The sequence below is a fragment of the Salmo trutta genome, chromosome 38, assembly GCF_901001165.1.
Source record: "Salmo trutta chromosome 38, fSalTru1.1, whole genome shotgun sequence".
Lineage (NCBI taxonomy): Eukaryota > Metazoa > Chordata > Actinopteri > Salmoniformes > Salmonidae > Salmo > Salmo trutta.
In genome coordinates this window covers 22,279,620-22,303,398 of record NC_042994.1, presented here as the reverse complement: position 1 = coordinate 22,303,398, position 23,779 = coordinate 22,279,620, and the positions used below count along the sequence as shown (strand labels likewise).

At 45.4% G+C, this 23,779-nt stretch overlaps 2 protein-coding genes across 3 annotated transcripts; one reads left to right on the top strand and one right to left on the bottom strand.

Moving 5' to 3' along the window:
- Window positions 1–1,700: 1,700 nt before the first annotated feature.
- LOC115178550 (dnaJ homolog subfamily B member 1) lies at window positions 1,701–10,234 on the bottom strand. 2 transcript variants are annotated; one of them, XM_029739805.1, is made up of 4 exons: window positions 9,948–10,234; window positions 4,304–4,638; window positions 3,909–4,178; window positions 1,701–3,748 (listed from the first exon to the last, which is right to left on the bottom strand). In XM_029739805.1, exons 1-4 carry the CDS (start codon window positions 10,015–10,017, stop codon window positions 3,518–3,520), a joined length of 906 nt encoding a protein of 301 aa, XP_029595665.1. In that variant the 5' UTR covers window positions 10,018–10,234; the 3' UTR covers window positions 1,701–3,517. The 2 variants fall into 2 exon arrangements, with proteins under 2 accessions (XP_029595665.1, XP_029595664.1); XM_029739804.1 differs by lacking the exon at window positions 9,948–10,234 and adding an exon at window positions 6,406–7,026.
- On the top strand, window positions 7,689–23,314 carry LOC115178551 (very-long-chain enoyl-CoA reductase-like). The gene is made up of 12 exons (XM_029739806.1): window positions 7,689–7,816; window positions 13,736–13,786; window positions 16,967–17,018; window positions 17,280–17,324; window positions 18,444–18,547; window positions 19,661–19,776; window positions 20,027–20,132; window positions 20,607–20,679; window positions 21,793–21,839; window positions 21,965–22,022; window positions 22,148–22,236; window positions 22,681–23,314. The coding sequence occupies exons 1-12, from the start codon at window positions 7,802–7,804 to the stop codon at window positions 22,852–22,854; spliced, it is 930 nt and encodes a 309-aa protein (XP_029595666.1). The 5' UTR covers window positions 7,689–7,801; the 3' UTR covers window positions 22,855–23,314.
- The last annotated feature ends 465 nt before the right edge of the window (window positions 23,315–23,779 follow it).

Genomic DNA, 23,779 nt, shown 5'->3' with positions numbered 1-23,779 from the left:
AGGGACTAGGATGCCATTTGGGATGAAACCTGCCAATGCTGTTTCCGTGCTGAACACTGCCTCCTAGTGGCTGAATAGTCACAGCTGCTCTTTTGATTAGACATTATAGCAAAGATCAGCTGTCACTTTTTTAGTTAAATAGACAGAATATCATAATCTGTATCACCATCATCATCACCATCCTCATCATCATCGCCACCCTCCTCACCAGTCTCACCTGTTGTAGGACAGCAAGTAAAAGTGAGACCTCTTCTCCATTTCCTCCTTCAGGGTTGCCACAACAACCACCAGCACAGAGTTGAACAACATGTATTTGTATTAGTGTTTATTATGGATCCTCATTAGTTCCTGCCAAGGCAGCAGCTACTCTTCCTGGGGTTTATTATGGATCCTCATTAGTTCCTGCCAAGGCAGCAGCTACTCTTCCTGGGGTTTATTATGGATCCTCATTAGTTCCTGCCAAGGCAGCAGCTACTCTTCCTGGGGTTTATTATGGATCATCATTAGTTCCTGCCAAGGCAGCAGCTACTCTTCCTGGGGTTTATTATGGATCATCATTAGTTCCTGCCAAGGCAGCAGCTACTCTTCCTGGGGTTTATTATGGATCCTCATTAGTTCCTGCCAAGGCAGCAGCTACTCTTCCTGGGGTTTATTATGGATCCTCATTAGTTCTTGCCAAGGCAGCAGCTACTCTTCCTGGGGTTTATTATGGATCCTCATTAGTTCCTGCCAAGGCAGCAGCTACTGTTCCTGGGGTTTATTATGGATCATCATTAGTTCCTGCCAAGGCAGCAGCTACTCTTCCTGGGGTTTATTATGGATCCTCATTAGTTCCTGCCAAGGCAGCAGCTACTCTTCCTGGGGTTTATTATGGATCCTCATTAGTTCCTGCCAAGGCAGCAGCTACTCTTCCTGGGCTCCAGCAACATTAAGGCAGTTCTAAAAACATTAAATTTCACAACACAGTGTGTTCCTTCAGGCCACTACCACATATCTATAACATAATATCCATGTGTACTGTACGTGTGTGTCTCTTCACAGTCCCTGCTGTTCCATAAGGTGTAGTTTTGTCTGGTTTTTAAATCTGATTCTACTGCTTGCATCAGTTACTTGACGTGGAATAGAGTTCCATGTAGTCATGGCTCTATGTAGTACTGTGTGCCTCCCATAGTCTGTTCTGGACTTGGAGACTGTGAAGAGACCTCTGGTGGCATGTCTTGTTGGGTATGTATGGGTGTTTGAGCTGTGTGCTAGTAGTTTAAACAGGCAGCTCGGTCCATTCAACAAGTCAATACTTTCACAAATACAAGTATTGATGAAGTCAATCTCTCCTCCACTTTGAGCCAGGAGAGATTGACATGCATGTCATCAATGTTAGCCCTCTGTGTACATTTAAGAGCCGTGCTGCCCTATTCTGGGACAATTGTAATTTTCCTAAGACTTTCTTTGTGGCACCTGACCACAACAATATGTTTTGACCATGACAGTTTACAATACAGGGTTACTCCAAGCAGTTTAGTCTCCTCAACTTGATTTCACTTGCTGTGGTAGCTGACGTGTATAATGTTGAGTCATCAGCATACATAGACACAAGCTGCGAAGACGCCCCAGCGCGTCTCAAGCCGAGAGACGTCTTCATACCAGATCACACTGTTATAACACGTTCATGACATCTTTCTAGAAAGACAAACAAGGATCCGTTTATCTAGAAAACACACTTTATTTACCTATGAAAGTTATTCACGTAGAAAATACATTCTGTGTATAGAAAACTGTCCAGAAATATAATACATACATGGCAAATGTATAGTAAACTAAGAAATTCTAAGTCTGGTTGCAGTTTTAGAAGATTCTGTCCAGGATTAACGTATTCTTAAAGGTATTCCTTAAATATAAACTACATGATTTAAATATAAAGCTACTTCCTGTTGTGAGGGAGAACTAATGACCTCTATATTGAGGTGAGGGATCTTTCATTTAAATGCATAGATCATTTCAAAACAAAAGTTGATATTCTTTGCTCAATAAACATAGCTTTATGTCAGTTTTTGGACAGTTCTCACTTGCTGCATCAACAACAGGTAGCAACAATACATGTTGTGTATACTATTGAGTAAAGAGGAATGCTATGGGTATAACATGAAAGCCTATATCTCCCATGGTTACTGTGCTAACATCCTATCTCGTGATTGTACACATATCCAACAGTTGCACCATACAAAGCCCAGATCCTACAGCAAGTCATACATTCCAACCATTTCTGTACAAAGCGTTCACCTAGTTAGCTAACTCATACACACTAGCTGAAACACACACCTCACTCACACTTCCCTCCACCCTGTTATTGTAGGCATCCTGGAAAAGTAAAGACCATTCAAGCATAGAAATAGATTCAGCATTGACTTGAATGGGAAGATCCGTTCTATAGATTATATTTCTATGCATTCAAACAGCATTGTTTCTGTTCTAAACCAATGACTATGGGTATTATCAGACTATGGGTATTGATCAGTGGTAATACTTTCTATTGATTTGATCAGAATCCAAAACCATGAAACCCACCCATGATACCTAAACCCCTAGAATAGGTACGTGAAGAGATGCCATCTGTAAAGAAATGCCACCAAGAGATACAAATCTAATCCACCAAAACAGGAGTTTTCAAACCTCTCCTGGGGGACCCACAGACAAATGGATTTCATCTATTCAAGAGGTAGAACACCTGATTACATTAGTCAACTAAGCATCAAGCCCTTGACCAGGTGAATCAGGTGATATCTTACTCCAACAGTCTCTCTGGCAGTAAATGTCTTGGAGAGGGAGTCAAATAGAATCCATTCATTCTCACCCTAATATCACTCTCATATCAACTAAGCATCAAGCCCTTGACCAGGTGAATCAGGTGAGCTAGTTCAGGGCTACAACAAAGTTGTGTTAAATGTCTGGGGGTCCCAGAGGAAAGGTTTGGAAACCACTGCTAACAAGCCAATGGCTCTAGCCTGTACATGGCAACATTCACCAGTAGGGAAGTAGAGCTAAAAAGAGGCTTATACTAAAGGAAGCTAAAACAACATGTATTTGATGGTCTCTGGTTCTACAGTGCAGGAGTGCTGATCTGGGATCAGGTGCCTTCTGTCTATGTAGTCACATGTATGATTATCTAAAAGGCTACACTGACCCTAGATCAGCACGCCTACTCTAAGATGCTTTTTGAATATGGGTTGCAGGTTTTCCCTCAGTTCACTAGTGGTTCTGAAGTGGACTCACGAGGTCCAAAGTGGCAGTTTCCTCAACTAAAGGACAAGAGACACAGTAACGAAAGTTGGCCGTGCGCAGTAGGTCATCGACGAACGATGGCGACTCAACACGCAGAATCGTCTGGAGATGAACAGAAAATGAGGGCGGTAGACGTTCTTTGGTCAGAGGCGATAGGGAGGACAGCCACCTGTTGCTTTTCACTGTTCGTCGGCGCCGTCCGTTTTGTCCTTAAGAAGTTCGTAGTTTATAGCCATCAGGACTAGGGTGGAAGAACCTGTGCGATGGTCTCCTTGGCACTCTGACTCAGTCTCTCCGGAAACACCACCTCGTACTCCACCAGCAGGTCACCGCGGCGATCCGGCCTCTTGGACAGAGGAAGCCCCTCCCCCGTGATGCGTCGTTTCATCCCCGGACGCACCACATCCCCTGTCGTCACGGTTACTGTCCTGCCGTCCAACGTGGGGGCGATGACCGTGCAGCCGCACAGCGCCTGAAGGAGAGAGAGAGGTTACGCTTCATCACTCTAGTCTACATACAAACAATTATTATCATTCTAAGTACTATCAATTTGTTTTAGCAAGCACTTGGAGAGCAACATATAAAAACAGAGTATATTTAGTTTAGTTAAAGTTCAGATCATTCTGCCTTACCTCTCTGAGGGAGACCTTGGCGGGGTAAACGATGTCAGAGCCGTCTCGCCGGAACAGCGGGTGTGGCTTATCCTTGACCACGAACACCACGTCTGCCGGGATGTTAGTCGGCGTCTCGTCCCCCTCTTTAGGGAAGGTGACCTTCGTCCCCTCCTTCCATCCCATCTTTATCTCCACCACCAGGATCTTGTCCTCCGTCCGGGTGGTGCGTCTGTCTGCGTTCAGCCGCTTGTGGGATATCTTCATTCTCTTAGTGCAGCCTGAGAACACCTTTAAAAAAACACCACAATGGGAATGAGGCATCGACTTTATTATCCTAGACAACTTTTTAAATTGTATGATGTGCTGTGTGTACATGGATACTTTGAATTGTCAACTAAAATAAGTCAACCAACCTCCTCTAAGGTCACCCTGAGGTCGTGGAGCACGGGTGGGTCCTGGTGCTTCTCAACCATCTGGCCCCCCATCGCCCCTCCCCCCATTCCTGTGCTGAAGGAACGGGGGAACCCCCCCATGCCGCCACCCCCCATCCCGAACCGGGCGAAGGGATCGTCAGTGTCCATGTTGTCCCCATCTGGGCCCCCGCCGTTTCGGGGGAAGAACTGGTCGAAGGGGCTCCGGCCCCCGAAGAACTCGGCGAAGATGGCGTGGGGGTCGCCTTGGAAGGAGTAGCTGAAACTAGGGCCCCCGGGAACACCCCCTCCTCCTGAAGGGCCTCCTCCCTTCAACCCTGGAGAGAGAGAGAGAGAGAGAGAGAAATAAACATTTGTGGCTCTGGTCCAGACTTCTTTCAATAGAAGTTGTGTAAACATTTCCTATGTGCAGTGGCACCCATGGGTGTGGAAACAATGTGTCTGTGTGTAGGGATAGAAGGGAGGCTGCTGAGGGGAGGACGGCTCTGTGTGTAGGGATAGAAGGGAGGCTGCTGAGGGGAGGACGGCTCTGTGTGTAGGGATAGAAGGGAGGCTGCTGAGGGGAGGACGGCTCTGTGTGTAGGGATAGAAGGGAGGCTGCTGAAGGAAGGACGGCTCTGTGTGTAGGGATAGAAGGGAGGCTGCTGAGGGGTGGACGGCTCTGTGTGTAGGGATAGAAGGGAGGCTGCTGAGGGGAGGCGGGTCTGCGTGTAGGGATAGAAGGGAGGCTGCTGAGGGGAGGCGGGTCTGCGTGTAGGGATAGAAGGGAGGCTGCTGAGGGGAGGACGGCTCTGTGTGTAGGGATAGAAGGGAGGCTGCTGAGGGGAGGACGGCTCTGTGTGTAGGGATAGAAGGGAGGCTGCTGAGGGGAGGCGGGTCTGCGTGTAGGGATAGAAGGGAGGCTGCTGAGGGGAGGACGGCTCTGTGTGTAGGGCTACAAGGGAGGCTGCTGAGCTGAGGACGGCTCTTTGTGTAGGGATAGAAGGGAGGCTGCTGAGGGGAGGACGGCTCTGTGTCTAGGGCTAGAAGGGAGGCTGCTGAGGGGAGGACGGCTCTTTGTGTAGGGATAGAAGGGAGGCTGCTGAGGGGAGGACGGCTCTGTGTCTAGGGCTAGAAGGGAGGCTGCTGAGGGGAGGACGGCTCATAATAATGGCCAGAACAGAGCAAATGGAATGGCATTGTATGTATTTGATACCATTCCACCACTTCCGCTCCAGTCATTACCATGAGCCCTGTCCTCCCCAATTAAGGTGCCACCATTCTCCTGTGGTCTAGTGTCTGTTGCTATACACGGAATAATGCAGCTTGACCGTTGAGTTATCTAGCCTGGTCCTTAAAGACAACTGATAAGAACGCAGCAGCACCGTTGTAACCTCGGTCTACTGTCGGTACGAGCAATACACAACCACACCATCTGTCGTTTGAGAAGCTTGCTGACAGGCTGGCCTGTCAAAGTCAAACTCTCCGCCGCGCTGTGACGTCAGCGCCAGAACCTTCCAGCAGTGGGCGCGCACCTCTCCCTCGGCGTGCAGCCAATCAGCAGTGTTATTGTATCTATCCGTTTTTCACCAATCCATTCTTATGATTGTGCTGCCAGGGACTCTTGTTGGAACTCGCGAAGCCCTTGCAGCACAATCATAAGAATGGATAGGGAAAAACGGATAGACGCAACAAGCCTGCTGTGTCTTGCCCTTTCTAGTTATAAAATATAGCTCACATAGGCTAAGAAAGGTAGGCTTATAAACTATCGGTCACACAGGCCAAGGAGGGTAGGCTTATGAGGCATTGCTTGGTTTGTTATAAGCATATAGCGTTTGTTTTCGGAACTTCTGTGGCCCAAAGCGTTAGCACCGATGAAGATTATCAGAGGAAAGAGGCAGTTCCTGAGCGAGATCTTGAAATGCCTTTTCGCCTTAATACTCATCAAAATATCCAGCGACAATGACTCAGCTTTACATCTTTATAATCGCAGCTTTGAAATCGTTTCCGATAGGCCTACCTAACTAAAGCACTTTGGAAAACAAAGTGTATTTATTCATCACTTTTAATAATAACATGTTGCGTCTGGTAAATAGAACACGTACCTTCTTCGCCAAATCGGTCGTAAATGTCCTTTTTCTTTGGGTCGCTCAGAACGTCATAAGCTTCAGCTATTTCTTTAAACTTGTCCTCGGCTTTGGGAGACTTGTTTTTATCCGGGTGGTAACGCAGAGCCTGCTTACGATAAGCCTTCTTGATCTCGTCCTCCGTCGCTCCTTTCTGTATTCCCAGGACACTATAGTAGTCTTTACCCATTTTGACCATTTAGCTGTAGGTGTGTTTATTCCGAATAGCTGCGAGAAATAGTTTAAAGTTCCCTTGATTGAGCCTGTGCTGACTGTCAATCAAATGCACACAAGGTAGACGGGTTGTTCGCTTGCAGGCAGTCTATCTGTGGAATGGTAAATAAACGTATGAAAACCTGACCTGCACACATACTGTTGAAGAACGCTACTGTTCTGTCAGCTCAGCTCGACACTCCGCTTGGGACCCATTCTAGTTTATACCCGCGCAGAAAGTTCGAGAATTTTCTAGGAGAATCAGGAAGAGTCTGAACGCAGCTCAGCTCCTGGGACCGATCACGCCTAGTGGAGAGTCACTGAGTTTCAAAGTTCTACAGGACACGCCTCTGTAGTCCAGCCGAAACTCATCCACGTCTTCCTTGTAGAAATCTCACCGTGTGTGTGTGTGTGTGTGTGTGTGTGTGTGTGGGGTGGCAGATCCAGTGTTGACTCACTGGATGTATCAAAGGTACTAAGAATCGTGTTAGTGAACAAAAGGTATCACAATGTGTCTGTCGGAAAAGCTTCATGGATCCCCTGAACAAAACGGATTCCCTCATAATGTGGTTTGTCTGTCGCTTTTGTTGGAACTATAGGTTTAGTCCTCGCTATGCTTCAGGTTTATAGGTACTATGGGTTAGGTTGAGCCCCGTCCTTTCTCAATGTAAATAATGACGTTATTTCAACTTTACTAGCCTCTTGGTCAAATACCCACAAACAGGTCTAGGTCTATCCTTGGCAAACAGCCTTGCTGCTTTTGAAAACCACCGCTGGCACATTATGCCCAATATAACAGCCAGTAATCGACGAACTAAAATTGCTGATCTGTAAAGTCAGTATAGCTGGCCCTGGTGTTGATAACATAAGATTTACTAAAAATAATCACCCGCTAATACAATTTACCCCGCATCTCCATTTGTCCAAACGGATCACTCCATTGTGGGAATCTACTCCCCCATTGGCTACAGTACGGGAAGTAAGGCATATCTACTTAGCTTTCCGACACATTGATTGGACGTGATATTAAAGGAGGTAACCATTGGACTTCCCAGCCACTGGACCAATTGGGGACCTCAACGCCATCACGGCTTCCTCTTGCTCTGATTGGAAGCCACGACCCGTCGCTCACCTTGGATGAGAGCGAACACAAACTGCCAAGATGAAGCATTACGAGGTAAGATAGTATCCGCTGTAACTCTAAAGCTTTAATCGGGATTCTGTACATTAGATTTCTAACTGTTTCATACCGGTGTTGTAAGATTGTCCGTTCGTTTCCCAACGGTCAGATTTAGGATGGTTAGGACACGCTGGAGAACAGAGACGAGCTCACCCGGGATGTCAAAGTCTCCAGCTCGTGTGGTGTGCTTGTGGACTCTCTCTTGTCGAAGTTGTAGTCTACTTGCCTGAAATTCACATCTCATGGACGTAGCCTATCACTTCTACTTTCACATTAAACAGCAGTCCAACCAACCAAACCGATAGGTTACTAGTTTATTTATCTATTTACCAGTCGTTCTTTTCTCACAATGCGTAAACTAGGCTGCGCCACCTGGTGGATTGGAACGCTGCAGACTTCTTATCTCGGGATTGTTGCTTCATTGCAGGGCAGCTAGACTATCATTGCAGGTGAACAGTCAAGTGCGCAACAAATGTAACCTTGTGAGGGCTGTTGTGTCGTAAAATAATGTAGCCTCTTGGGTAGAAATGTTGACCGTTACACTACTTGACTGCATGGACATCGAGGCCACTGCGTCTCAGATCAGACTGACTGACATTGTTGATCTGCGTGTAGGAGAGTTAAGCGATGACACAACTAGGCCTAGCTTAAATCTAAACTCCTGTTGCACATAGCCTCGTCAACTTAGGTTTTTCAATCACAAATACGAGACAAAGTTATATAGTAAGTAAGAAAGGCTGCATGCAAGGAGGTATATTTAATCATATCAAAGCCCACAGGCGACTTTATGTTAAACGCATAGCAAACAGGCAATAATGGTAGTCGCCATGTCCTCTGAAACACATGACCACCTTCACTCTCATGGCTGTATAGGCAGACAGACCCATAGACATTTACCTCTACAAGAGCTGTCCTTGTGGCTCTCTCAGACCCAATACACACAGCTCTAGGACCAGATTAACCCCCCACTAAACCTAACCGTAGCCATTTGGGGGTAATCGCATACGAACTGATCTTAGATCAGTGTCTAGAGGGGAGTTAATCCTCCTACAGTCAGATTTTAAACCCGCTTTCTAGACTGCAGGCTAGCTAGCTACAGCAGGTGTTGTCATGGCTACCAGGACTGACACTACAGCAGGTGTGCCAGGATGTGAAGGAGCCAGTTTGGGGAGTTTGTCTCCTCCTCCTCTCATACCAGGCCTGGGTTCAAATAATATTTGAACTCGTTCCAATACTTTGAGAGTTTGCTCTCTAGCCTGTCTAGAGTTGTAGATGGGTATCTGTTGCAGCTATTGGACTATTCCATTGGTCTGTTAAAGCCAGGCAAGCTCAATCAAGCAAATCATGTATTTCAAAATCATTTCGAATAGTACTTTAACCCAGGTCTGTCTGATACCTATATGCACTGGGAGGTTCTCATTCCAACAACTTTCTCTCTTGTAGTAAATGAGGGGACAGAACAGCTTGAGAGGATCTGGAACCCGCTAGCCTGCTACAATGTAACCTAGTGTTCTGACAGAAAGGTCCAGAACTCTTGGAGGCCGTAGTTAGCTAACATACAAGCAGGCTACAGTAATATCTAGATTAGTCTGCAGTACTCAACTGTAAGCCCAATAGAAACATGTTATTGCACTGGTAAGATGTGCATTTGACTATAGAATAAATGTTGGGCCTGTATCAATGCATCATTAGCCATCAGGGAACGATTGCTAACAATCAACTAGATTACTGTTTGCATCCATCTTGAATCCAAATGATCTCCAATGAATAGATTTATCACAACACAAAAATCACTGCTGATGTAGTTATAACACATATCCACAAGGTGGAGCCAAAGCACTGTAATAGTAAACATAGACCCAGGCATGACACCTGCTGCCTCGCTGCACTGACAACAACAACAACACATTGGAGAAGATGGACACTCATTCCACCATACCACAGATCTAGGATCAGATTACCATACGCACAATGCTAATATTAACCATTCGGGTGGTAGAATATACCTGACTGTAGATCAGTTGCTAGTCCACTGCACCATGTCTGTCCATAGAGAACGTGGTGCTAAGCTCACAGTGCATTTCTGTACTTAAACAACCAGTAAATAATATCAATCATTAACACTGACCTGTGTGTAAGTGAGAAGGCAGGTGTGGAGATGCCAGGAGCCAGAGTCCAGTAGACTGGAGATACACCATCTGTCAACCTGTAGAGAGAGAGAACCTATTAGTGCACTAGAATGAGCTGGAGTGTTCTACGAATCCCTCTCTTTCCCACACTCAATCATGGCAGCACAGCACTACTCCAACTTGCACTACTACCTGAGTCTTGAATTTAGCTAGTTCCAATGCTGTCCTACTCTAGAGCTCCACGTTTTACCCCATCCCTACCCTAACGCTGCCCTACCCTAACGCTGCCCTACCCTAACGCTGCCCTACCCTAACGCTGCCCTACCCTAACGCTGCCCTACCCTAACGCTGCCCTACCCTAACGCTGCCCTACCCTAACGCTGCCCTACCCTAACGCTGCCCTACCCTAACACTGCCCTACCCTAACACTGCCCTACCCTAACACTGCCCTACCCTAACACTACCCCAGCCCTACCCTAACACTACCCCAGCCCTACCCTAACACTACCCCAGCCCTACCCTAACACTACCCCAGCCCTACCCTAACACTGCCCTACCCTAACACTACCCCACCCTAACACTGCCCTACCCTAACACTGCCCTACCCTAACACTACCCCAGCCCTACCCTAACACTCCCCTACCCTAACACTACCCCAGCCCTACCCTAACACTACCCCAGCCCTACCCTAACACTACCCCAGCTATGACAGTTGTCTATCCCGTACTACTTTAGACCCCCAGCACAAGGAAAGGCTGGTATCCCAGGGGGGGTCTTTATATAGACAGGGGATAGAGGGGATGGAATGGGGGGGTTTAAATAGCTAGAGAAATCCTAGCCATGCCTGGCTTGCTGTGTGTGTGTGTGTGTGTGTGTGTGTGTGTGTGTGTGTGTGTTTGTGTGTGTGTGTGTGTGTGTGTGTGTGTGTGGGGGGGGGGGGGGGGGGGACTACAAAGCATCATTTTATGGGCAGTTCTACAGTAATGGGATTGCGTAGACTCAGAGTTTTCACTTTAAAATGTATATCAAACAAAAACCATTGATTTCACAGTGCAGAAAACCATACGACTCTACAATGCCTTGCAAAAGTATTCATCCCCCTTGGCGTTTTTCCTATTTTGTTGCATTACAACCTGTAATTTAAATAGATTTTTATTTGGATTTCATGTAATGGACATATACAAAATATTCCAAATTGGTGAAGTGAAAAAAAATAAAATAATTGTTTTTTAAAACAATGGAAAGTGGTGTGTGCATATGTATTCACCCCCTTTACTGTGGAGCCCCTACATAAGATCTGGTGCAACTAATTACCTTCAGAGGTCACATAATGAATTAAATAAAGTCCACCTGTGTTCAATCTAAGTGTCACATGATATATATATCTTCTGAAAAGCCCCAGAGTCTGCAACACCACTAGGCAAGCAGCACCATGAAGACCAAGGAGCTCTCCAAACAGGTCAGGAACAAAGTTGTTTAGAAGTACAGATCAGGGTTGGGTTATAAAAAAAATATCCAAAACTTTGAACATCCCATGGAGCGCCATTTAAATCCATGATTAAAAAATTTAAAGAATATGGCACCACAACAAACCTGCCAAGAGAGGGCTGCCCACCAAAACTCATGGACCAGGAAAAATGGGAATTAACCAGAGAGGCAACAAAGAGACCAAAGATAACCCTGAAGGAGCTGCAAAGCTCCACAGCGGAGATTGGAGTATCTGTCCATAGGACCACTTTAAACCGTACACTCCACAGCAACGGGCTTTACGGAAGTGGCCAGAAAAAAATAAGCAAACACATTTGGCGTTCCCCAAAAGGCATGTGGGAGACTCCCCAAACATATGGAAGAAGGAACTCTGGTCGGATGAAACTAAAATTGAGCTTTTTGGCCATCAAGGAAAACGCTATGTCTGGCACAAACCCAACACCTCTCGTCACCCCGAGAACACCATCCCCACAGTGAAGCATGTTGGTGGCAGCATCATGCTGTGGGGATGTTTTTCCATCAGCAGGGACTGGGGAAACTGGTCAGAATTGAAGGAATGATGGATGGCCCTGAATACAGGGACATTTTTGAGGAAAACCTGTTTGTCTTCCAGAGATTTGAGACTGGGATGGAGGTTCACTTTCCAGCAGGACAATAACCTTAAGTGTACTACTAAAGCAACACTTGAGTGGTTTAAGGGGAAACATTTAAATGCCTTGGAATGGCCTAGTCAAAGCCCAGACCTCAATCCAATTGAGAATCTGTGGTATGACTTAAAGATTGCTGTACACCAGCGTAACCGATCCAACTTGAAGGAGCTGGAGCAGTTTTGCCTTGAAGAATGGGCAAAAATCCCAGTGGCTAGATGTGCCAAGCTTATAGAGACATAACCCAAGAGACTTGCAGCTGTAATTGCTGCAAAAGGTGGCTCTACAAAGTATTGACTTTGGGGGGGTGAATAGTTATGCATGCTCAAGTTTCAATTTTTTTGGTGTTACTTCTTGTTTGTTTCACAAAAAAATATTTTGCTTCTTCAAAGTGGTAGGCATGTTATGTAAATCAAATGATACACCCCCCCCCCCCCAAAAAAAGTAATCAATTTTAATTCCAGGTTGTAAGGCAACAAAATAGGAAAAATGCCAAGGGGGATGAATACTTTCGCAAGGCACTGTATGCACAAGGACTACTTTGAATAATTGACACAGTAAATAGGTATTTGCTAGAAAAACTGTACATATGCAAAGTTTGGTAACAGAATTGGAGTGAAATCTCCCTCAGTTGTATTCTGTTACCAAACACTGTATCTGCACAGTTCTTCCTGTAAAGGTGTTTTTGTAAAATGTTCTGACATTTTTAAAAGTAGTCCTTGTGCATAGAGTTCTATGGTTTATCTTTGAAATCAATGGTTTTTGTTTGGTATACATTTGAGGTCTTGGCATGATTGTTAACATAGTAAATTGATATTGAACCGACATATCTAGGAACATAAGGCTATAGGGTGTTGGTTCCGGACATTATTGGAGGGGGGGGGGTTGAACGGAGGGGAATAATCCAAACTAAGCCATGAGTCTCTGGAGTATTATCACTCTACTGTGTGGGGTGGGGGGGAATAGGGAAGGTGTGGAGGTAGGTAGGGAGAAGGTTGCTTACACAGAGCTTTTTATTTAGCTGTGGGGGCGGGGGGGGGGGGGGGGGGCTGACAACACATACTTCCTTCTAGACTGGGGAGGGGGGTGCTCGGGTATCATAGTGGGGGGGGGGGGTGCTCGGGTATCATAGTGGGGGGGGGGGGTTCAAAATCAACTCAACACAGGAATGCATCAACTTTCCTTACTGTTCTTTAAACTTTGCTCCCTGCTGTAAATGACTTCACAGGGGAGCAGGGCTGTGTGGGGGTGGGGTTAAATAAAGCAGCCAGCGTGCCAGGAAAGAAGGAATGAGAAGGGGGGGGGGGGGGGGGGGGGTGACCGAATGATAGAAAGGATGAAGAGAGGGAGGGGTGGGAGGAAAAACGACGGAGCGAACGAGGGGGAGAGAAAGAGATTTATTTCCACAGCTGAAACCAGGCGCCCCTCTCTCCTCTCTTCGCTCAAACTGAGGGAATTAAGAAAAAGGTATTTTTCCAGACAAAGGGATTAAATAGAGAGGCTAGTGGTGGAGGAGTGTGGATATGGATACCATAGTACTAGAGGGGGCTACCCACAAAAAGGCTGGTCCGGGGAGTGTCCCAGGGGTGCCAGCACCCCCTGTTAAACGGCCCAAAGCTAAGAAGGCTAAGAAAGCTGTGGTTTTCTTTGAGGTGGAGATTCTGGATGCCAAGACCAAGGACAAACTCTGCTTCCTGGACAAGGTAAGACGGCTTCACAAATACTGGTGTGTGTGTGTGTGTGGGGGGACACGTCTGTGTGTGTACGTCTATCTGTGTGTGTGTCTCTGTGTTAAATAGTCCCATCTAGCCTGCACCTGTTGCACTATTAGTCTAATGTAGGACGCTCCACTGTACTCAGGTCAGAAGTGCTGTCTGTCTGTCTGAGCCCAGCCAGTCAGTATAGTGCTGTGTAGCTCCAGGTACAACCTGAAGTAGTTACCTGTTGAGGACAGACGTTCCGCTAGCGGAACGCCTAGCCAATATCCAATGGAACAGCGTGGCGCGAAATACAAAAACCTCAAAAATCCAATAATTTCAATTTCTCAAACATACGACTATTTTACACCATTTTAAAGATACTCTTCTCCTTAATCCAACCACATTGTCCGATTTCAAAAAGGCTTTACAGCGAAAGCAAAACATTAGATTATGTCAGGAGAGTACATAGACCAAAATAACCACACAGCCATTTTCCAAGCAAGCATATGTCAATAAAACCCAAAACACAGCTAAATGAAGCACTAACCTTTGATGATCTTCATCAGATGACACTCCTAGGACATTATGTTACACAATACATGTATGTTTTGTTCAATTAAGTTCATATTTATATCCAAAAACAGCTTTTTACATTGGCGCGTGATGTTCAGAAAATGTATTCCCACCAAAAACTTCCGGTGAATTTACAAAAATACTCATCATAAACGTTGACAAAATGCATAACAATTATTTTAAGAATTATAGATACAGAACTCCTTTATGCAACCGCTGTGTCAGATTTTAAAATAGCTTTACGGAGAAAGCACATTTTTCAATATTCTGAGTACATAGCTCAGCCATCACAGTGAGCTATTCAGACAACCGCCAAGTTCGGGGCCACCTTAACTCAGAATTAGTATTAGAAATATGCTCTTACCTTTGCTGATCTTCGTCAGAATGCACTCCCAGGACTGCTACTTCCACAATAAATTTTGTTTTTGTTCGAAATAATCCATAGTTATGTCCAAATACCTCCGTTTTGTTCGTGCGTTCAGGTCACTATCCAAAGGGTAACGCGCAAGCGCAATTCGAGACACAAAAAGTAAATGTTCCATTACCGTACTTAGAAGCATGTCAGACGCTGTTTAAAATACATTTTTATGGTATTTTTAATGTAAAATTGCGACAATATTCTAACCGGACAATAGCGTATTCATTCAAGGAGAAAAAGAAAAAACAGCGTGGTTGTGGGAACGCGCATATCCAATCCCTTTGTTGCCAGGCAGACCACTCAGTAACTGACCTCCTATACTCTGCCCAGTGACAGGAGAAGGCTCAAACCACTTTCTGAAGGCTTAAGACAGCCAATGGAAGCCTTAGAAAGTGCAATGTAACAGCACAGATACTGTAGTTTCGAAAGGGACTAGAAAGAAGAACTACAATTCTCAGATCCTCCACTTCCTGGTTGACTTTTTCTCAGGTTTTTGCCTGCCATATGAGTTCTGTTATACTCACAGACACCATTCAAACAGTTTTAGAAACTTCAGAGTGTTTTCTATCCAAATCTACTAATAATATGCAAGAGTAGTAACCAGTTTAAATCGGGTACGTTTTTTCATCCGGCCGTGAAAATACTGCCCCCTATCCATATCAGGTTTTAAGCCTTGTCTGAGCCAGAACGGCCCATAGTGGTCAGTACTACCTAGGACTGTAGTGAACTATCACTTATGGCTTAGAGGTTAAAACTCTCTATTAGCATGGTGTTATAGACTGATGGTTAAATGACAGGTGTAACACCTAGCTAGGTTTAGCATGGTGTTATAGTTTTAATAGCACTGTATTAGGTTCTGTATGGTGTTAGTGTGATATTAGTAGGGCATACAGGAGCTGCAAGGTATCAGGTCACGTCCTCGCAGGATTACCACTGTTCTGAGACCTGTTCTCAGCTTAACACAGTTTCCATGGCCACGTCATCCCCCACTTTAGACTGGAAAATAGAGATTCTTGAAGTAGGGCTTTGATGTGGGAGTGAGGATTTGATTTGCATATTGGAATTTTATATTGGTGGAGTTGAATAAAGTTATTCTAATCTAATGTTGTCAAGTAAATTATTTGGAATGTCTGGGGTGAAGTCATAAAGAGACTAGAATGTCTGGGAGAGACCTGTGATGTCACAAGTAGACTATAATCTCTTGAAGACCTTACCTCTGTGATGTCATAAAGATTAAATGTCTGGAGAATCCTTTTTTGTGATTTTATAAAGAGTAGAATCTCTGGGAAAGACCTCTGTGATGTCATGAAGACACTAGAATATCTTGGGGAGACCTGCAATGCCATAAATATCATATCTGTGATGTCATGAGAGAGTAGAATATCTGGGGAAGGCCTGTGATGTCATAAGTAGACTAGAATGTCTGGAGAGGAACTCGGTGATGTCATAAAGAGAATAGAATGTCTGAGGTAAGACCTCTGTGATGTCACAGACAAATACAGTAGTAGAATAATGTCTGGTGAATGTTGTCAGGATGCCAAAAATAATGGAGTAGCCTAGTGGGGAGTCCAGTGTTCAGAACCTTTCAGTTTGACTGTTGTGACCCACCTTCAATACAGTCTTTGTACACACACCTAGTCCTTATCAACTAGCCAGTAAGGACTAACTATGACTTACCTATCATTTAGGAAAGGTTGGTTCTGGTCCGTTGTTCCTCTGCCTGGCGATTTTAACAGTGGCCCATTGCTGGGCAGAACCATCCAGTCCCTGCTGACTGGAGTTAGGGGGGTATGTGAGGGCTAAGCCCCCAGGATGAGGCAGTCTGGCTGGGGGAACAGGGTTCAGCACAAGCCCCTAAACCTCCAGACTTGGCTTCAATCTGGGAGTGGCCGCTGTTAAATGGTTGTGTGTGTGTGTGTCCATGGTTTTGTGTGTGCATCATTTGTCAGTTTGTCTTTGTGGGATTGTTGTTGCGGTGTGGCTTTGGCTGTGTGTGTGTTCTGGCGCTGTATGTGTCTGTTTATATTTATGTGTGTGGTGATTAATACCAGCTGTTTGATACCCAGTACCCAGGGGGTGTGGCCAGAGCTAGAGCTAAATTTACTTGTAATCACATGAAAGGGCAATGAGAGGAGGGGTGTGTGTGTGTGTGTGTGTGTGTGTGTGTCCCACTCATCTCTCTTGATTTGCAGGTTGAGCCAAATGCCACTATTGGGGATATCAAGTGTATGTTCCACAAAAGCCGTGAGTACGACCTCAGATTGACATTACACAGCAGCACATGATACTACAATTACATTCACTTCAATATACAGTATTTCACTTAAATAAAGCTAAAGAGTTAACCCCCCCTTGTCCGTGTATCTGTCTGGTCTCCCTCCCGTCCGTGTATCTGTCTTCTTTCTCTGTCTGGTCTCCCTCCCGTCCGTGTATCTGTCTGGTCTCCCTCCCGTCCGTGTATCTGTCTTCTTTCTCTGTCTGGTCTCCCTTGTCCATCTGACTCAGATCCTCAATGGTACGCAGCCAGACAGTCCATCCGCCTAGACCCAAGTAAGTCTAACTCCAAACCAGTCTTCTGATGTTCAGTCTGTATGAAGACCGTGTTGATATCTATAGTATAGTAGTGATGGTAGAGAACAGTGTTGATATCTATAGTATAGTAGTGATGGTAGCAGGCTGGTAGAGGACAGTGTTGATATCTATAGTATAGTAGTGATGGTAGAGGACAGTGTTGATATCTATAGTATAGTAGTGATGGTAGAGGACAGTGTTGATATCTATAGTATAGTAGTGCTGGTAGCAGGATGGTAGAGGACAGTATTGATATCTATAGTATAGTAGTGATGGTAGAGAACAGTGTTGATATCTATAGTAGTGCTGGTAGAGGACAGTGTTGATATCTATAGTATAGTAGTGATGGTAGAGAACAGTGTTGATATCTATAGTATAGTAGTGCTGGTAGCAGGCTGGTAGAGGACAGTGTTGATATCTATAGTATAGTAGTGATGGTAGCAGGCTGGTAGAGGACAGTGTTGATATCTATAGTAGTGCTGGTAGAGGACAGTGTTGATATCTATAGTATAGTAGTGATGGTAGCAGGCTGGTAGAGGACAGTGTTGATATCTATAGTATAGTAGTGATGGTAGAGGACCGTGTTGATATCTATAGTATAGTAGTGCTGGTAGAGGACAGTGTTGATATCTATAGTATAGTAGTGATGGTAGAGGACAGTGTTGATATCTATAGTATAGTAGTGATGGTAGAGGACAGTGTTGATATCTATAGTATAGTAGTGCTGGTAGAGAACAGTGTTGATATCTATAGTAGTGATGGTAGCAGGCTGGTAGAGGACAGTGTTGATATCTATAGTATAGTAGTGATGGTAGAGGACAGTGTTGATATCTATAGTATAGTAGTGCTGGTAGAGGACAGTGTTGATATCTATAGTAGTGATGGTAGCAGGCTGGTAGAGGACAGTGTTGATATCTATAGTATAGTAGTGATGGTAGAGGACAGTGTTGATATCTATAGTATAGTAGTGATGGTAGAGGACAGTGTTGATATCTATAGTATAGTAGTGATGGTAGCAGGATGGTAGAGGGTAAGGATTGATCATGCAACTTGTTTGTGGGGCTGTTATTAATCAGAATTCTCCTCTCTCTCCATCAGAGGGTAAGTCTCTAAAGGATGAGGATGTTCTGCAGCATCTTCCTGTGGGAACCACGGCAACCTTCTACTTCCGAGACCTGGGAGCTCAAATCAGCTGGGTCACCGTGAGTGCACACAGGCACACACATACCACACACACGTACGCACACGCTCACTAACTTGTCTGTTAGTTTCCTCCTGACCTTGGTGAAAATTAGTTTTTGTTAAGAGTCATTATTAAAGCCCCTGTCACATTAACTGGGGGAGGGAGAGACGGGAGAGACGTGGGGGAGGGAGAGACGTGGGGGAGGGATGTGAAGGAGGGAGGGGGGGACTGTCGGTTAGGCAGGAGCAGGTGTGGAAAATAGAGAGCGATAAATGTATCCTCTCTGACTGGCTGGCTGTTTGGCTGGTTGACTGGCTGGCTGGTTGACTGACTGGCTGGCTGGACATCTGTTAGTACAACACATAAACACCAGTGTGACACCAGGAGGAGAAGGAGAGCTGGCCAGACTAGAGAGAGGGAGAAAAGTAAAGTTATGTTTTGCAAGTTATTCATGATGACTGTAGCAACAGTTTTTAAAATGGCTTTGTCCTTTGCTGCGCAGACAAGAGTTTATTTTTTATTTACCTTTATTTAACTAGGCAAGTCAGTTAAGAACAAATTCTTATTTTCAATGACAGCCCAGGAACAGTGGCTTAACTGCCTTGTTCAGGGGCAGAACGACAGATTTGTACCTTGTCAGCTCGGGGGTTCAAACTTGCAACCTTTCGGTTACTAGTCCAACGCTCTAACCACTAGGCTACCCTGCCGCCCCAATGAATGATCTGGAGCTCTGACACAACAGGATTGATGAATGATCCGGAGCTCTGACACGACAGGATTGATGAATGATCCGGAGCTCTGACACGACAGGGTTTATTATGAATGATCCGGAGCTCTGACACGACAGGGTTTATTATGAATGATCCGGAGCTCTGACACGACAGGATTGATGAATGATCCGGAGCTCTGACACGACAGGGTTTATTATGAATGATCCGGAGCTCTGACACGACAGGGTTTATTATGAATGATCCGGAGCTCTGACACGACAGGGTTTATTATGAATGATCCGGAGCTGGACTATATTATTCTGAAAAAAAATATATAAATGCAACAATTTCAAAGATTTTACTGAGTTACAGTTAACATAAGGAAATCAGTCAATTGAAATAGGTCTCTGATTGTCTCTCAGGTGTTTCTGACAGAGTATGGTGGTCCTCTCCTCCTCTACCTAATGTTCTACTTCCGTGTTCCCTTCATCTACGCCCCCAAATATGACTTCACCACCAGCAAGCACTGGGTCGTACAGTGAGTGTGTCTCACACACACACACACACACACACACACACACACACACACACACAGGGTCGTGCAGACGACTGTATATCTGAGTGAAACTGCAATGAGCCTCTTGTTAATGTGAATCATATTTGTCTGCTAGTTGAACTCTAGTTCATCGAACTACTAATGGCAGGAATAAAGAGAACCATTGTCTTTGGTTTCTATGGTGAGTATCCTGGTGCATGTTGGGTAATGTAGTTTGTGTGTGTGATCCCAGTCTAGCCTGTATGTGTCACTCCTTCCACTACCTGAAGAGACTCCTGGAGACCCTGTTTGTCCATCGCTTCTCCCACGGGACCATGCCGCTACGCAACATCTTCAAGGTGACACACACACACTGACGCATGCATACACACACTGACGCATGCACACACACACACTGACGCGCACACACACATGCATTCATAACACACACACACTGACTCGCACACACACATGCATTCATAACACACACCACAGCCTTAGTTGCCCTGTTACCTCGTCGTGGGGGTGTATCACCTTACACATACCTCATCTGGGGAACCCTAGCCTGTCTCTTCAACCCAGGGTGACCTTTGAACCTGCTGAGAGATTCTGGGGTCGTCTGACACTGGTCCGCATCCTAATTGGCTCCCTATCTCCTATGTAATGCGCTACTTTTGATCAGGGCCCATATGACTCTGGTCAAAATTAGTGCACTATATAGTGGATAGGGTAATGGGCCCTGGTTAAAAGGTAGTGCACTGTATAGGGAATAGGGTGCAATTTGGGATGAAGCTTGTGTGTGATACAGTGTGTTTTGTCTTCCTGTGTTCCAGAACTGCACCTACTACTGGGGCTTTGCTGCCTGGATGGCCTACTATATTAACCACCCTCTATATACACCACCTAGTGAGTACGCTACTATATTAACCACCCTCTGTATACACCACCTAGTGAGTAGGCTACTATATTAACCACCCTCTGTATACACCACCTAGTGAGTACGCTACTATATTAACCACCCTCTGTATACACCACCTAGTGAGTGCGCTACTATATTGACCACCCTCTGTATACACCACCTAGTGAGTACGCTACTATATTAACCACCCTCTGTATACACCACCTAGTGAGTACGCTACTATATTAACTACCCTCTGTATACACCACCTAGTGAGTAGGCTACTATATTAACCACCCTCTGTATACACCACCTAGTGAGTACGCTACTATATTAACCACCCTCTGTATACACCACCTAGTGAGTACGCTACTATATTAACCACCCTCTGTATACACCACCTAGTGAGTACGCTACTATATTAACCACCCTCTGTATACACCACCTAGTGAGTACGCTACTATATTAACCACCCTCTGTATACACCACCTAGTGAGTACGCTACTATATTAACCACCCTCTGTATACACCACCTAGTGAGTACGCTACTATATTAACCACCCTCTGTATACACCACCTAGTGAGTACGCTACTATATTAACCACCCTCTGTATACACCACCTAGTGAGTACGCTACTATATTAACCACCCTCTGTATACACCACCTAGTGAGTACGCTACTATATTAACCACCCTCTGTATACACCACCTAGTGAGTACGCTACTATATTAACCACCCCCTAGTGAGTACGCTACTATATTAACCACCCTCTGTATACACCACCTAGTGAGTACGCTACTATATTAACCACCCTCTGTATACACCACCTAGTGAGTACGCTACTATATTAACCACCCTCTGTATACACCACCTAGTGAGTACGCTACTATATTAACCACCCTCTGTATACACCACCTAGTGAGTACGCTACTATATTAACCACCCTCTATATACACCACCTAGTGAGTGCGCTACGATATTAACCACCCTCTGTATACACCACCTAGTGAGTACGCTACGATATTAACCACCCTCTGTATACACCACCTAGTGAGTACGCTACTATATTAACCACCACCTAGTGAGTACGCTACTATATTAACCACCCTTGTCTTTTCAGCAATCTATGGTGAGCAGCAGGTCAGGATTGCCCTCATCATCTTTCTGGTAAGACTACTGTGCTATGCTCTACTATAATCTACTCTACTATAATGCACTCTACTCATCCTGTATACTATAGTAATAGAACAATATCATAGTAAATGGTTATTTAGTAGATGCTATCTTCTCAGTTCTGTCAGGTTGGTAACTTCTCCATCCATATCGCCCTGCGGAACCTCCGCCCACCAGGTACACACTCCTATTGAATATGCAAACATTACAACACATCAATCAATTCAACATACACACTGTTCGCTCTGTCTGCTACAAAACAGCAGCCCACAACCAACTGAATCTCTCTCTCCCTCCGTCAGGATCTAAGACCAGGAAGATCCCCTACCCCACTAAGAACCCCTTCACCTGGATATTCCTGCTGGTCTCCTGTCCCAACTACACCTATGAGGTGAGTCTAGACCCCTAGGCACAGATCTAGGATCAGCTTCCCCTCCACCAATCATAACCTTAACCGTTAGTGGGGAAAATGCAAAGATCAGCGTCTAGGGGCAACTCCACCCTGTATTTAGTCCAGGGTGACACTGCCCTCTGCTGGTTAGGAGGAAGTGTGTAACATGTGTCTCTCTCAATGTAGTTGTTAGGCTCATGACCACCTAGTGGCAGAAGTTGGCAGTGAAATTCAGGGTTGGATACCTGGTCAGTTATTCAACTGAAATGTGTCTTCCACATTTAACCCATCCCCTCTGAATCAGAGGTGCCGGGGGGGCTGCCTCAATCAACATCCACATTATTATGCGTGTGTGTAACACCATCGTTCTTTCTCCCATGTAGTCTGCCCATAGCTGCCTTTAGTGTGTGTGACATGTGTAACACCAGCTCTCCTCTCCTGTAGCTGGGCTCGTGGTTTGGCTTCACCTTGATGACTCAGTGTCTGCCGGTGGCTTTCTTCACGGCGGTGGGCTTCATCCAGATGACGGTGTGGGCCAAGGGGAAGCACCGCAGCTACCTGAAAGAGTTCCGGGACTACCCTCCTCTTCGCTCGCCCATCCTCCCCTTCGTCCTCTAGAGGATGGAGACCCCCCTCCATCCCAAACCTACACTGGACTGAGAACCCTGCCCCCTTGACCCCCCCCCCCCAAACATTGAGGAGACTGTCTTATACTATGCTTTCCCGCACAGAAGTTTCTGCCTAACGCTCCTTAACCCACTTTTGATTGGCTGTTATTTTTCTTAGTGTTTTGGCTGTTTTAATAACCTGACTGAGAGTCTGGCGTGTCTCAAATGGTACACTACAGGGCCCTCTGGTCAAAAGTAGTGCACTACATAGGGGCTAGGGAGCCATTTGGGATGTAACAAGGTGTAGGCCTATCTGCTCTGGGTTAGTTTAGTTTCTTTTTTACTCAAATGTTTGGAAGTATAACAATACCAAAGTCTCTGATCAGAAATGGGGAGTAAACCATGACACACTTTTGGTCGTTCTGTTGGAACTTTCATTAAGTCATTTAGTTGATAAACCATGTCTTGATGATATAGGCTGTTACTAGACTGGAGACTAACACACACCACTGTTACCACACTGGAGATGGGGGCCATATGATACAATAGAACACTAAATGTAATGCATCTCTAAGGCTGCGTTTACACAGACCAATTGTGATCTCCCCCCCCCACCACAAATTGTTCTTTTGACCAATCACAGATCCTTTTCAGACCTGATTGCTCAAATGACAAATGACGAGTGAGGAAATCAGAATTGGGCTGCCTGTCTAATCCCAGCCTGTGATGGGGACGGAATGAGAAACTAAATTCAGATTCTATTCGATCAGTTGATGGATCTAGATTGTAGCAGAGCTACTGTCAGAGGGAAAGATGTCATCCTGAATGACCAGAGTGCACATGTCCATATGATCTAGGATCAGCTCCCCTCTTCTAATCATTATGAAATAAAAGGCTAACCTGATCCTAGATCAGTAGCTCAGAGACGCTCAGCC

What these genes read in the sequence shown, in the direction of transcription:
- LOC115178550 (XM_029739804.1), bottom strand. Translation starts at nt 6,625, where the DNA reads ATGGTCAAAATGGGTAAAGACTACTATAGTGTCCTGGGAATACAGAAA. An exon ending in TCAGGGTGACCTTAGAGGAG is followed by an intron (nt 4,179 to 4,303) that starts GTTGGTTGACTT and finishes GTTTTTTTAAAG; the next exon opens with GTGTTCTCAGGCTGCACTAA. An exon ending in CCAAGGTCTCCCTCAGAGAG is followed by an intron (nt 3,749 to 3,908) that starts GTAAGGCAGAAT and finishes TCTCTCCTTCAG; the next exon opens with GCGCTGTGCGGCTGCACGGT.
- LOC115178551 (XM_029739806.1), top strand. An exon ending in CCCTCTATATACACCACCTA is followed by an intron (nt 20,680 to 21,792) that starts GTGAGTACGCTA and finishes TTGTCTTTTCAG; the next exon opens with CAATCTATGGTGAGCAGCAG. An exon ending in GTCCCAACTACACCTATGAG is followed by an intron (nt 22,237 to 22,680) that starts GTGAGTCTAGAC and finishes CCTCTCCTGTAG; the next exon opens with CTGGGCTCGTGGTTTGGCTT.